Source organism: Mirounga angustirostris, unplaced genomic scaffold (genome assembly GCF_029215605.1).
Source record: "Mirounga angustirostris isolate CCGP_5_RB_7025 unplaced genomic scaffold, mMirAng1.0.hap1 SCAF_1, whole genome shotgun sequence".
NCBI classification, from domain to species: Eukaryota; Metazoa; Chordata; class Mammalia; order Carnivora; family Phocidae; genus Mirounga; species Mirounga angustirostris.
In genome coordinates this window covers 214,964,735-214,977,268 of record NW_026991709.1, presented here as the reverse complement: position 1 = coordinate 214,977,268, position 12,534 = coordinate 214,964,735, and the positions used below count along the sequence as shown (strand labels likewise).

At 60.8% G+C, this 12,534-nt stretch overlaps 1 protein-coding gene across 1 annotated transcript; it reads left to right on the top strand.

Annotated features, from left to right (window-relative positions):
* Positions 1–7,826, top strand: PLK5 (polo like kinase 5 (inactive)). Its single transcript, XM_064574898.1, is given in 10 exon segments — positions 1–1,719; positions 1,816–2,100; positions 2,492–2,916; positions 3,088–3,164; positions 3,346–3,430; positions 3,696–3,773; positions 4,732–4,844; positions 4,847–4,888; positions 5,935–6,066; positions 6,754–7,826. Coding segments are annotated over 9 exon segments (1,257 nt in total). The 5' UTR covers positions 1–1,719; positions 1,816–1,960; the 3' UTR covers positions 6,919–7,826.
* The last annotated feature ends 4,708 nt before the right edge of the window (positions 7,827–12,534 follow it).

Genomic DNA, 12,534 nt, shown 5'->3' with positions numbered 1-12,534 from the left:
GCAGAGCGCCCGCCAGGCCCCCGGCGGGATGGAACCCGGGCCGCGGCGGCGGCGCACTTGGTGCCCGCCGGTCTCCGCCTTCCTGCGCGATCCGAGCTCCGGGCGCGTCTACAGGCGCGGGAAGCTGATCGGCACGGTGCGGACCCCGGCTCCGCGAGTCCGCGGGAGGGTCTCGGGCCGCGCCGGGGTCCGGGCGGGGCGGGGCGGGGTGTGCGTGCGCCATCTCGAGCCCCGGCGAGCAGGTGGGCGCCCCCAGGCTTGACTTCGGCGTGCGCCGTCTGTCGGCGCGAGTTTGGGGTCTGGTGTGGGCTGGCTGGGTTGGGCGCCCGGGTCTGTGCTGTACCCGTCGCCGGTGTGCTTTGTGCGCCGGGAGCCGGGCTTGGGCGCCTTGTGCTGTGCCCATGGGTTGTGCGTCCAGGGGTGCGGACGTGTTGCAGGTATCGGGTCTTTGTAGAAACTGTCGTGCTGTCTCCAGGTCCGTGTCTGAACGTGCTCTCCATCTCTGTGTGCGCTTTCCGTGTCTGGGTGTGGAATTGTGTCGTGTGTTCACGTACTTACTGTACTGTGGTCCGGTGGCTGGATGTATCCAGAGGTGGCTACGTCTGTGTGCGCGTCCCTGCGTGTTCCTCCGTGTTCCTGTGGGTGCGTCTGCGGGTGTGAGGGTGTGAGCTGCGTGTCCATGCATCTCCTGCGCCTGTGTGTGTATGTGATATGAAGGGGCCTGGCTACCCGTCTGCACACCTGCGCCCACGTAGCCGCTGAGCGGGTGCGTCCCCCTCCACCGCAGGGTGCCTTCAGCCGCTGCTACAAGCTGGTGGACATGTCCACGAGCGCCGTGTTCGCCCTCAAGGTGGTGCCTCGTGCCGGGGGCGGGGCCGCGCGCCTGCGCTCCCGCCGTAAGGTAGGTCCAGACCTTCCGTGCCCCGGGGGCCCCACACTTCGCAGGGGGTCCCCAGAGAGAGCCCTACCCTGGGGGGTGGGGTTACGCCCCTGGGCCTGAGCACCACGGGGCCTGGACATGTGGGGCCACGCCTGCAGGTGGAGCGCGAGATCGCGCTGCACAGCTGCCTGGAACACCGCAACATCGTCGCGCTGCACGGACACTTTGCTGACCGGGAGCACGTGTACATGGTGCTGGAGTACTGCAGCCGCCAGGTGCCCCGGGGGCTGGGCGGAGAGGGACCCCCCCCCCCCCGTCGGTCTGCTGTGCTCATCCATGTCCACCTCTGTGTCTCCGCCTGTGTCCGCACCAGGCCCATCTGTGCTCATCCTTACGCACCTGTGCCCGCCTTGGCTCTCCCGACTCATTTGTGTCTACTTGTGCCCAGTTTATTCATCCGGCCCATCTCATCTCCATCTGTGGCCATGTGGGGCCACCTTAACCCCATCAAGCCCGCCTTAGCCCTCCTGAGCACACCGCGCTGCATGCACCCGCGTTGGGTTCATCTCTGACCCCCTGGCCCTTTTCAAACTTCCCTGGGGCCATCTGGGCCCATCTGCACTCCTGTATTCCTCTTTGGGTTCATCCGGGCTTACCTGTGTCCGTCTGCGTGTTCGGTGCTGCCGCGGCCACCTGTGCGCACCTGCAGTCACTGGCCCACGTCCTGGAGGCGCGGCAGACTCTGACGGAGCCTGAGGTGCGCTATTACCTGCGGGGCCTGGTCAGCGGCCTGCGCTACCTGCACCAGCGGCGGATCGTGCACCGCGACCTGAAACCCAGTGAGCGTGGAGGGCAGTGGGGGGGGGGGGGGCGGGGGGAGGGGCGGGAGGTGTGTGGCTTCTGCCCTCATAGCCTCGGCCCGCCCCCTCTGGCAGGTAACTTCTTCCTGAACAGGAACATGGTGGTAAAGATTGGAGACCTGGGGCTGGCCGCCAGGGTGGGGCCAGGGGGCCACTGCCACAAGTAAGTGAGGGGCTCTGAACAGTGCCTCTGGGGAGGCACAAGTGGGACCAGTTTGGCATGTGGGCCCCGGCCTTCCTGAGCCCGCCATTATCCCCTCCCAGAGTGCTCTGTGGGACCCCAAACTTTCTGGCGCCAGAGGTCATCTCCAGGAATGGGCACTCCTGCCAGTCAGACATCTGGGCTCTTGGCTGCATCATGTGAGTGGGTCGTGGGGAGCCCCGGGCCTGGGGAAGAGGGGCAGGAGGGCCCGGGTGGGGCCAGGTAAGGACAGGTGGAAGCCTACAGAGGGGAGGCCGAACGGGGGACAGGCAGGTGTGAGCATGCCTAGGACCGATGTGGACAGGTGTGTGCGGGTGTGGGGCAGGTGGGGAGCACCCGCCTGCCATCACGCGAGTGTGCAGGTATGAATAGGGCACATGGGGGATGTACGTGCGAGGGAAGACAGGTTTGAGCACGCACAGAGGTGTGGACAGGTATGTGCAGGTGGTAGATACGCAGGCGGACCTGGGTATATATAGTTACGAGGTACATGCAGGGACAGGTGCAAGCAGACACTCAGGTTCCTGCCGCCCCCACCCCCCGGGTCAGGTACACAGTGCTGACCGGTACCCCTCCCTTCGTGGTGGCTCCCCTGTCGGAGATGTACCAGAACATCCGGGACGGCCACTACCCCGAGCCAACCCACCTGTCACCCAACGCGCGCCGCCTCATCGCCCGCCTGCTGGCGCCCAACCCGGCGGAGCGGCCCAGCCTGGACCTCCTGCTGCAGGATGACTTCTTCACACAGGTGCGTGCTGTTCCACGGCTGGGGCCCGCCCTGGGGGGCCGAGGCCCAGGAGCCGGGCGGCCCGCGCCGCGTGCTGACCCCCAGTGCCCCGCTCCGAAGGGTTTCACTCCAGACCGGCTGCCGGCCCGCTCTTGCTACAGCGCACCCATCTTCACCATGCCCCAGCCTCTGGGCAGGCTCTTCCGGAAGGTGGGCCGGCTGCTGCGGACCCAGGGCCGGCCGCCATGTGAGTAGTTAGTGCACCTGCCCACCCCTCCCCTGCCCCACCTGCCTGGCCGGCTCGCATCTCGCACACCTGTCCTGCTTCCCACCTGTGGCAGGGGTGGGCCTGGGGGGCAGATGCCTTCCCGCTGCATGGGGCCAGGCTCTGCCCCGAAACTCCTTGTGCTTCCCTCAGGCCCCTTCACTCCCAGCGAGGCGTCGGGTCCAGGAGAAGAGGCTTCAGATCCTGACTCCATGGAGCGCGGCCGTGAGGTGAGGGCTCCGGGCAGGGACTCGCGGAGGCACGCGGAATGCGTTCTCACAGCAAGACCCGGCAGAGGGAAAAGTCGGGGGCGTGGTCTTCAGAGGGAAGAGGATGGAGCCCCCCACCCACCTCAGGCCTCTCCTGGGGGCCAGGGCCTCCCTCCCCTTACCCCTGCTGCTTCTTCCCCAGGCCTCCTTGTTGGACAGAGGGGCTCCCCACCCCGAGGTCCCCGTCCACCTGCTCACCCAAGGGACCCTCAGGAGTGACCCGGCGGGTGAGCGGATACTCCATCTTCGGCCCCGGCTGCTGGTGGGGAGTGAGGGTATGGAGGTGGGGGCAACGAGTGGGCCTTGCCAGGGTCGTGGCCCCTCTCCCGGCTTCAACTTTCCCACCTGTGAAATGGGAAAGATGGCCGGAATCCTTCTGGGTTTAAAATAAGATGTTTCCAGACTCGGTCGTTTGGGCCAGGGCTGGTAGGAGGAGCCCCTCGTGGTGGCGGGGACAGACAGGCCTGCCCCTACATAGATCTGTCTCCCCAGGGCCCCCGGGGGGCCAGAGGCAGGAGGTCGAGGTGGCCATCAGAAACCTGCAGCTCTGCCTGGATGCTGGCCTCCCAGGTAGGAACCCAGCCAGGCCCACAGGGGCCACCTGTCCCTTAACACCCCAGGAAAAGTGTCCTGCTCTGCCCAGGGCCCCCCCGGGTATTTCTGGGGCTCCCCTGGGGGGCAGAGCTGAGGGAGGCTTCAGGGCACAGGGACGCCCATCCTGCACCCTGGGGTCCTGGAACCCCCAGCCCCCCATGTCCTGTCCCTCCTGGGTCACTGTCCTGGGAGCCTTTTCTTTCTCAAAAGACCCAGTGGGGTTCTTCTTATTCTTCTGCTCCTGTTGCACAGAAGGACCCTGGACGTTAAGATTCTTCCGTCAGCTGGAGCCAACTCTTACTTACTCAGATGTCCTAAAGAAACAGTGAAAGATACTTTGAGATTTACAGGGGAGGCAGCCCGGAGAGTTCTGCCTGCCACTCCCCCAGCTTCCCCCGGCCACTGGAGAACCCGTTTCCTCACTAATGCCCTTTTATCTCTGCCAGGGTCCGATCCAGGATTCCAGAGGCCATTGATCGATTTTTTTTTTAAAGATTTTATTTATTTATTTGAGAGAGAGAGAATGAGAGACAGAGAGCATGAGAGGGAGGAGGGTCAGAGGGAGAAGCAGACTCCCTGCCGAGCAGGGAGCCCAGTGCGGGGCTCGATCCCGGGACTCCAGGATCATGACCTGAGCCGAAGGCAGTCGCTTAACCAACTGAGCCACCCAGGCGCCCCGATCGATTTGTTTTTAACACACACTTTTTCTTAATGCAATCCAGCAAAGCCTGTAGAGTTTGGGCGTTACACACGGTTCAGAAGGGCTCCTCTCAAGAGGTGGCAGGTGCCCCCCAGCCCCTCGTCGTCCCTCCCCCCCGCAAGGCAAGACTTGGTTTTCTGCCCCCTGGACTTTGCTCTGCATCTTCTGTGTCTCCACCGTTCCTCCCCCAGCCCCCACCCCGCCTTGCTCAATTCACTTCATTTTTGTGCCCAGCCACACAGGACCCCCCCGGAGAGCAGCGGCCCATCCTCTGGGCCCCCAAGTGGGTGGATTACTCCAGCAAGTACGGCTTCGGCTATCAGCTGTCAGATGGGGGCAGCGGTGTTCTGCTTCGGGACGGCACGCACATGGCCCTGCGCCCCCCGGGGGAGTAAGTCGTGGGGCTCCTGTCCACCCCATCTTTCTTCAATCATTCCTCAAGTGTTTATTAAAATAGCGCCTACTGTGCGCGCCCAGGGGGACTCCCTGCCTGCTGGAGGGGGGACAATGCTACACAAGTAACCAAGGTGATTCCAGGAGGCAATTTTCTGAAGAAATGAAGTGTTTGAGGTGACCGACTCGGGGGGCGGAGGGTTAGGGTTGTGGAGGGGCTTCTGAAGAAGTGACATTCAGGCAAGACACAAAGGATGAGAAGGAGCCCAGCAGGAACAGCGTCTGAGGCACAGGCAACAGCATGTGCAAAGCCTCCTGGCGTGGGACGCAGCCCGGTGGGTGTGAGGAACGGAGTGGCATGAGGACACGTGGAGGACGTGAAGTCACCGGCCTTGACGGCCACTGTGGTGGTCGGGACGGGAAGGGTGGGTCCGAGGCACACGTTCAACGTGACCTGGCTGGCAGGAGAGGCCCAGGGAGCCAGCAGGGAGGTGGTTGGACTAGTTGGGCAGGGAGTGGCCGTGGCCTGGGGTGGTGGTCTCGGAGGGACGCCAGGACGCTGGCACCTGGACTCCCGTTGCCGGCAGGAAGGTCGGAGTAGCCGCTAGGCCAGATGGGAAGGTGGCAGAGGGAGCGGTTTGGGGGCTGGCCGGGATCTCAGTATGGACACAGCTCCAGGGGGCTGGCGGTACGGAGAGAGGTGGGTCAGTGCGGAGCTGGTCTCCAAACTCCCATCCGAGGGGGCGTGGCCGGCGGGACGGTGTCCTCGGGCATCGAGTGCCCAGGATAGAGGCTGTGACAGCGGGCACCACCCTGTACCGCACCCCCAGCCAAGTGTCCTACATGCCTGCCCGGGGGAAGCTGGAAACCTTCACCCCAAGGGACATGCCCAGCACACTGGGCGCCAAGCTGGCCGTCCTCCGGCTCTTCGCCCGCTGTATTCAGCAGCGGCTGCGAGAGGTAAGGGCCAGGTGGGGCCGGGCCGGGCTGGGCAGGTGCGGACGCCCCCAGCCCTGAGACCCGCGGGGCTGGGTCTGTGTACAGGAGGGGGCCCGGCCCATGCTCACCCCGCCGGCGGCCCCCAGTCTCTGCCTGCTGCGTGTCCTGGCGTCCGCGCGGGCTTCGCTCCTGCTCTTCAGTGACGGGACGGTGCAGGTGAGCGCTCGGGGCGCCCTCGTCCTCGGGGGGCACGCTGGGAGCACCCGCTGTGGGGGGGGGCCAGGAACAGCTGGCTTCGGTGGGGGTGGGGTGTTGACTCCTAAGTACAAAACGGCACTGGCAAAATGTAATTTCGGGCCATCCTCATGGGGTGTCACCTCGTAGCCGCCCAAATGTCATTTCAGTGGAAAATCATTTCTAGATTGAGGCTTCCCTGAGCAGTCCTGGCAATTGCTGACAAATCGCAGCCAGTCCTGAAACAGACTTCAGAAGCTGTCCTGTACAATGCTTCTGTTGTTAGTTTAAAAAATTACTATTTTGTGTTACAGTAAAACCTCCCTCTCTGTTCAGACTAGAACGTGGCTAGCACGCTTGCCCCGAGCTGGGTCTCAGCTAGAGAGGACATCCGCTGGGGAAGCTGGTTTACCCAGGTCACAGGATTCGGGGTGGGGGTCTCACGGGGTGGCCCTGGGAAGGGGAGTCCCCGTCTGAGCCCTGTTTCCCCATCGGTACAGTAGAGCCCTCGGCCCCTGCTCCCTGAGCTCCTGGGGGTGCGGCAGCGCTGAGACCCAGGTCAGGGGGCTGTCAGCCTCGGTCCACTTGTCCTACTCCCTGGAGCGCTGCGGTGGGGGTGGGCAGGGGGGGGCCCCCTCTCCCTGACCCCGGCTCCTCACCCCCCGGCAGATCAGCTGCAGTGACGACCAGACTCACCTGGTGCTGAGTGGCCAGGGTGAGGAGTTGCGGCTCACGGTCTGGGAACGCGGCCAGCCCAGCACCTCCTACCCCCCGGGCACCCTGCAGAGTCCTGGCTGCTCCCCCGCTGCCCGGCTGCACCTTGTCCACGCTCTCCACATGCTGCAGAGCATCTAGAGTCCCCTGCAAGGGGACCAGGCCCCCAGCTCCAGTTCCGGGTCTCTTGTCTCCCCAGAAGGGTGTCCCTGGGGACGGCTCAGGGGAGCATGGGAGGTGGTGGTCCTTCCCTCGGGTCATGACTGTGCAACCCAGATTTTTGTTTGGCTTTGTTCTTTTTTTCATTAAAGAGAAGTTGACCATCTAGCCGGCTGTCTGCCTCTCTGGTGGAGTCTGAGATGCATTGGTGAGGGGACACTTAGACCGGCAGGCTCTGAGCCCACTGCCCTTTGTGACAGACACAGATGGGCCAGATCTCCGCCAACACAAGAATTCATACCAGCGTGGGGTCGTGCTGCGACCAGAGTGCTGAAGCGTGTGACGTTTGCTCGATGGCCGAGCAGCAAGAAAGTGGGTGTCCGGGCTGGGAAGTTGGTGACCGTGGTCCACAGGGCGACCATGCTCTGGCAGGCCCGGGCTGATCAAGAACTGGGGCTTCTGTGCAAGGTATTCTCAGAAAGACCCAAGGCCAGGAAGGAACTGGCCAGCTAGCAAACAGAGCTCAGGGACAGCAGAGATTCGAGACCTGTGGGGTTGGGGAAGCCAGGAGACGGGGTTCTAAATCCTCCAGGTCAGGTTCCTGAGGGAGGAGTTGACTCGGCAAGTTACAGACTTCTCCACCTGCCCCCCAAACAGAGGTCTGAATGTGTATGAGAGGTACTCAGAGAAACATGCACAATGGACATTTATGGATGTTGAGAATTTTTTAATGTGTAACATTGTTATAGTTTTGTTTTTAAAAGGTGCTCATCCTTAGACAGTCCTTCCCAGCGGGGGGCGGTGCTGCCCCCCAGGGACCCCCGGCGATGACTCGGGGCGACTATGATTGTCACACTGGGGGCACTGCTTGCACCGAGTGGGTGGGGGCCAGGGAGGCTGCTCAGCGCCCCCCAGCACCCGGGACACCCCGATGTCCGCAGGGCTGGGGAGAGACCCTGCTTCAGAGAGAGAAACTGAAGTATTTACAGGCCTAACACTGCATTTTTTTTTTTTAAAGATTATTTATTTATTTGTCAGAGAGACAGAACACAAGCAGGGGGAGAGGCAGGCAGAGGGAGAAGCAGGCTCCCCGCAGAGCAGGGAGCCCGATGCGGGACTCGATCCCAGGACCCCGGGATCATGACCTGAGCTGAAGGCAGCCGCTTAACCGACTGAGCCACCCAGGCGTCCCCCTAATGCTGCATTTCTAAAAGCACGTTTCCTTTGTAATCAGGCAAAAAAGCAATAAAGATGCAAAGTGACAGTTTTGGGAGAAGCGGAGAGTCCGGTGCCCACACAGCACCTCACACAGAGCGTGAGCCCATAATTGTCCCTGTCATTGTCCCTTGGCTGGGGCCCACACCGTGTCCATCGGGAGAGAGGCCACGGGGGGGTGGGGGTGCCTCTCAGACAGAGCGGCGGCACCACGCGGGATCCTTCACAGCCCTGCTGAGGACCCCATGTCCTGCGGGTGCACCTGCCTTCAGGGCGGGGGTGGGGGGAGCTCCCAGTCGGATGTAACTGCCTGGGGCCAGAACCAGAACCCGGGCCTTGGACGCCCTCCAAACAGGGCTTTTCCTTTTCACCGACTATCAATTCCAAAAGTAAAGCATGGATGCCACCTATTTGTGACAAACTGCACATGGACGGAGCCACTCACCTGGTTCTTTCTGTTTACGCACACTTATGTCCCCCTAGAAAGGGAGGCAGCCATCAGTGTGACCTTGCTGTTCCCCCCTGCAACCACAGGCCTGGAGGCATTTCTGCACCTGGGTATAAAGGTCTGGTGCAAGGACGGGGTGAAGGGGAGCTGCCGGTCAGGGCCTGGGGAGGAGACAGAGGGAGCCGGTGGATGGGTCAGGGAGGTCACATGCCTTGGTGTGGCCTGATGTGGGAAGAGAAATTGTTTTGTGTAAAAGAGGGGCAGGAACTAGGAGAGCCCTTGGAGAATCTGGGAGGAAGGGAGTGTGGGTGAGAGAGGAGCCGGCAGAGGGAGAGAGCAAACACTGGGCACATACATCCTGGTCTTTTTGTCCTTTTATTGTTATCATTATTGTTATTGATGGAAGTTCACGTATCATGCAATTAGCCATTTTAATGTGCACAACTCAGTGACATTGAGTGTATTCACAATGTTGTGCAACCTTCACCTCTATCGAGTTCCAGAACATTCCCTCAGCCCAAAGGAAACTCCACCCCCATCAGCCATCACCCCAACCCTCCCCCAGCCCCCGGCCCCCACGGGCCCCCTTCCCGTCTGCGGATGAGCCTGTTCTGGACGTGTCACCCACGTGGCCTCACACCCCACGTGGCCTTCCGTGTCCGGTTCCCTCCCTGAGCGTCGTGGGCTCGGGGTCCGTCCCCGGGGGCTGCGGGTGTGGGTGCCTCGCTCCTGCTCGTGGCGGAGGGACGTGTCCATGCGTGGTGGACGCGTTGTGACTGTGCCCTTCATCTGTTGATAGCATCGTGTTACAAAGGACAGAAACCCCTCCTAACTGTTAGGAGCAACATGAAGGATGGGCTCCTAATGCTGAAATGGTCAGAAGAGACGGTTGCAGGCAAGGCTGGATGTGGGGCTCAGACGAAGGTAGGGTCTCCGTCTGCCCCTCTCTTTTTCTCTTTCTCCATCTCTTGTGCTACCATCTGTAGTTTGGACTTCACTCATTAGCAGGCTCTTGCGGCATGGTGACAAGGTGGTCCTGGCAAAAGTCCCAGGTTGAGGCCTGTTGGCCAGGCCTGAGCTACATGACCTCTCCCTGCCAGCCGAGTCACCTCGAAGGAGAGAGGGGAGTCCAGGAGAGGGGGAAAGGGATGATGACATCCCGTGGTCATACTGCTTTGCCCTGGTGCATTTCCTCCCAACAGATGGTCTTCTGTGGGCAGCCTCCGAGATGGCCCCCACAGTCCCAGTGTCCTGGTAGTCACACCCTTGTGTAGACCGTCTACAGGGACTAGCGCTGGCCCCGGTAACCAATAGGATGTCAACAGTGACAGTCTGTGGCTTCAGAGGCTCTACCATAAAAGCTGTAGGTTTCTGCTTGGCGGTCTCTGGGGTCGCAGGCTGGGGGGTGGATTGCACTGCTGTGCCCTGCGGATGCCCAGGCAGTGCTGGGCAGGGGCCCACGGGGCGAGCCTTCTGCCAATAGCCCCTGTGGACAGCCTGCCAGTGGGTCCTCCAGCCCCAGCCGAGCCTTCAGACCTGGCAGCCCCAGCTGGCCCATGTGTTGACCGGAACCTCATGAGACCCCGAGCCGGAACCAGGCAGCCAAACCGCTTCTGAGTTCCTAACCTGCAGAAACGATGAAGGAAAAAGACAAGTGTGTATTGCTGCATGGAGTCACTTTCTTTGGGGCTGATTTGTTACCACCCAGCAACAGCTAACTGGTACACTTGCCAAACATGCAGAGGACCCGCCCCATTTCTGCACAGACGGCTGTTTCTGGGGAAAAACGACCGAGCGCCCTCAGCGTGTGTACCTGCCCGCTTGGGCAGTGCCCACCTAGAGCACCCGCCCCCACCTGTGTTCCGCCAGCCGCGCCGGCGCAGCAAATAACCCGCCCACACAACGTAGTAATTGCGTGACCTCCTGGGCCAGCTCTTATTCTGTGGGTGAGAACTTCAGGAGGGGGCGAGGTGCCCACGCTGCCCCCACGCTGCGAGTTTCTGGAATCTTCTTCAAACAGGATAACTGTGCACCTCAAGAAATAAAGTCATTAGCTTCCCCTTTGTGGGTGTTTGCAAAAGGTGGAGCTTCAGGAAATGGCAGCCAGTGCATGCCGGGCCGGAGCTTTTTTTCTTTTTTCGGGGAGAGCACGGTTAACGGGAGGATGCGGGGAGCTTGGCATCCTCCGCGCCCGGCCTGTCTGGACCACGTCCCCATTGGCCTGTGGGGGCGCGTGATGCAACGCCTCCTCCAATCACCAGCAAGCGGGGCGGGGCCAGGCGGCACGGCCGCGCAAGACGTGGTTGGCTGCTGCCGTGGCAACCGTGTGTGACGTCGTAAAGCGTTGCCGGGTCCAGGTCCTGATGCGGGCATCTGGTTCCCCATGTGCTCCAATTCGTGCAGCTCGCCTTGGGCTCGGGGGCTCTCCTCTCCCCACTTAACAGATGAGGACACTGAGGCACATGGGTCACCTCGATATGGAACTGCGGGGAGGAGAGGGTGGCTATAGGCCGGTCCGCCCTGCCCCCTTCCCAAACGAGGAAGTTCTAAAATCCCGATGAGGATGCTGAATGAAAACAGGCCAATGCCAACAGATCACACATACTGCAAGATTCTCCTGATACAACATTTTAAAAAATTTGTTAAAGATTTTATTTTATTTATTTATTTGACAGAGAGAGACACAGCGAGAGAGGGAACACCAGCAGGGGAAGTGGGAGAAAGAGAAGCAGGCCTTCGCTGAGCGGGCAGCCTGATGCGGGGCTCAATCCCAGGACCCCGGGATCACGACCTGAGCCGAAGGCAGACGCCCAACGACTGAGCCACCCAGGCGCCCCGTGACACCTTTTTGAAATGACAGCTTTTTAGAAATGCAGGATAGACTCTTGGTTGCCAAGGGTTATGATGGGGGTGGGTGGGAGGGAGGGATCCCGAATTTCCCCAGCTGGTAGCATTGTGGACAATTCAACACACATGCGTGGGTTCGAATAAAAAGAAAAATGTGAAATTGGAGTAAGGAAGGAGGAGTGTGCGACTCTTGATCTTGGGGTTGTGAGTTTGAGCCCCAGGTTGGGTGTAGAGATTACTTTAAAAAAATTAAAATAGGTGTTCCAAACCAAAATTGTGTGCAGGGAATGGCAAAACAGGGGAAGGGGATTAAGAGGTACAAACTTCCGGTTATAAAGTAAGTCACAGGGGTGAAAAGTACAGCCTAGGGAATATTCAATAATATTGTAATGTTGGGGGCGCCTGGGTGGCTCAGTCGTTAGGCGTCTGCCTTCGGCTCAGGTCATGATCCCGGGGTCCTGGGACCCCGCATCGGGCTTCCTGCTCAGCGGGCTGTCTGCTTCTCCCACTCCTTCTGCCCCTCCCCCTGCTTGTGCTCTCTTGCTCTCTCTGTCAAATAAATAAAATCTTTAAAAAAAAGAAATTCGTGTTCACAATTTGAGGTTTCTAATGTGTTCTGCTGAGCATCCTTGTCCTGTCGGAATGTGGAGCGCCCGGCGGTGGGCAGGTGCGGGTGGGCCTCCGGCAGGTGCAAGTGCCCAAGATCCAGAGCCACTGGTCGTCTACGCAGGTCCTGTGTGTCACCTCTCCTCTCCTCCCTGCTAGGATTTACATTTGACATTTCCCGCACTTAAGAGTTTCATGAATCAAGTACGAGCTGTGTTAGGTGGGACATAGTCCCTCTGAAGGGCTGCTTGGAATAAGCCGGAATTGAGTGTCAGGACACTGTGAGCGGAGGCCTCCCCTCGGGTGGGCTCGTGGGACAGGTTCGGACTTCAGAGCCATTGTGGCCAGATGGGAGTTTACCGAGCCGACCCCGCAGAGGACTGGTCTTCCCTGAGCCCACTGGTCCTGCAGGCGAATCTTCACTGCTGTGTCTTTTGAGGGGGAACCCAGAGCCGGGAACAGAAATGGGGGTGAAGGGGGGA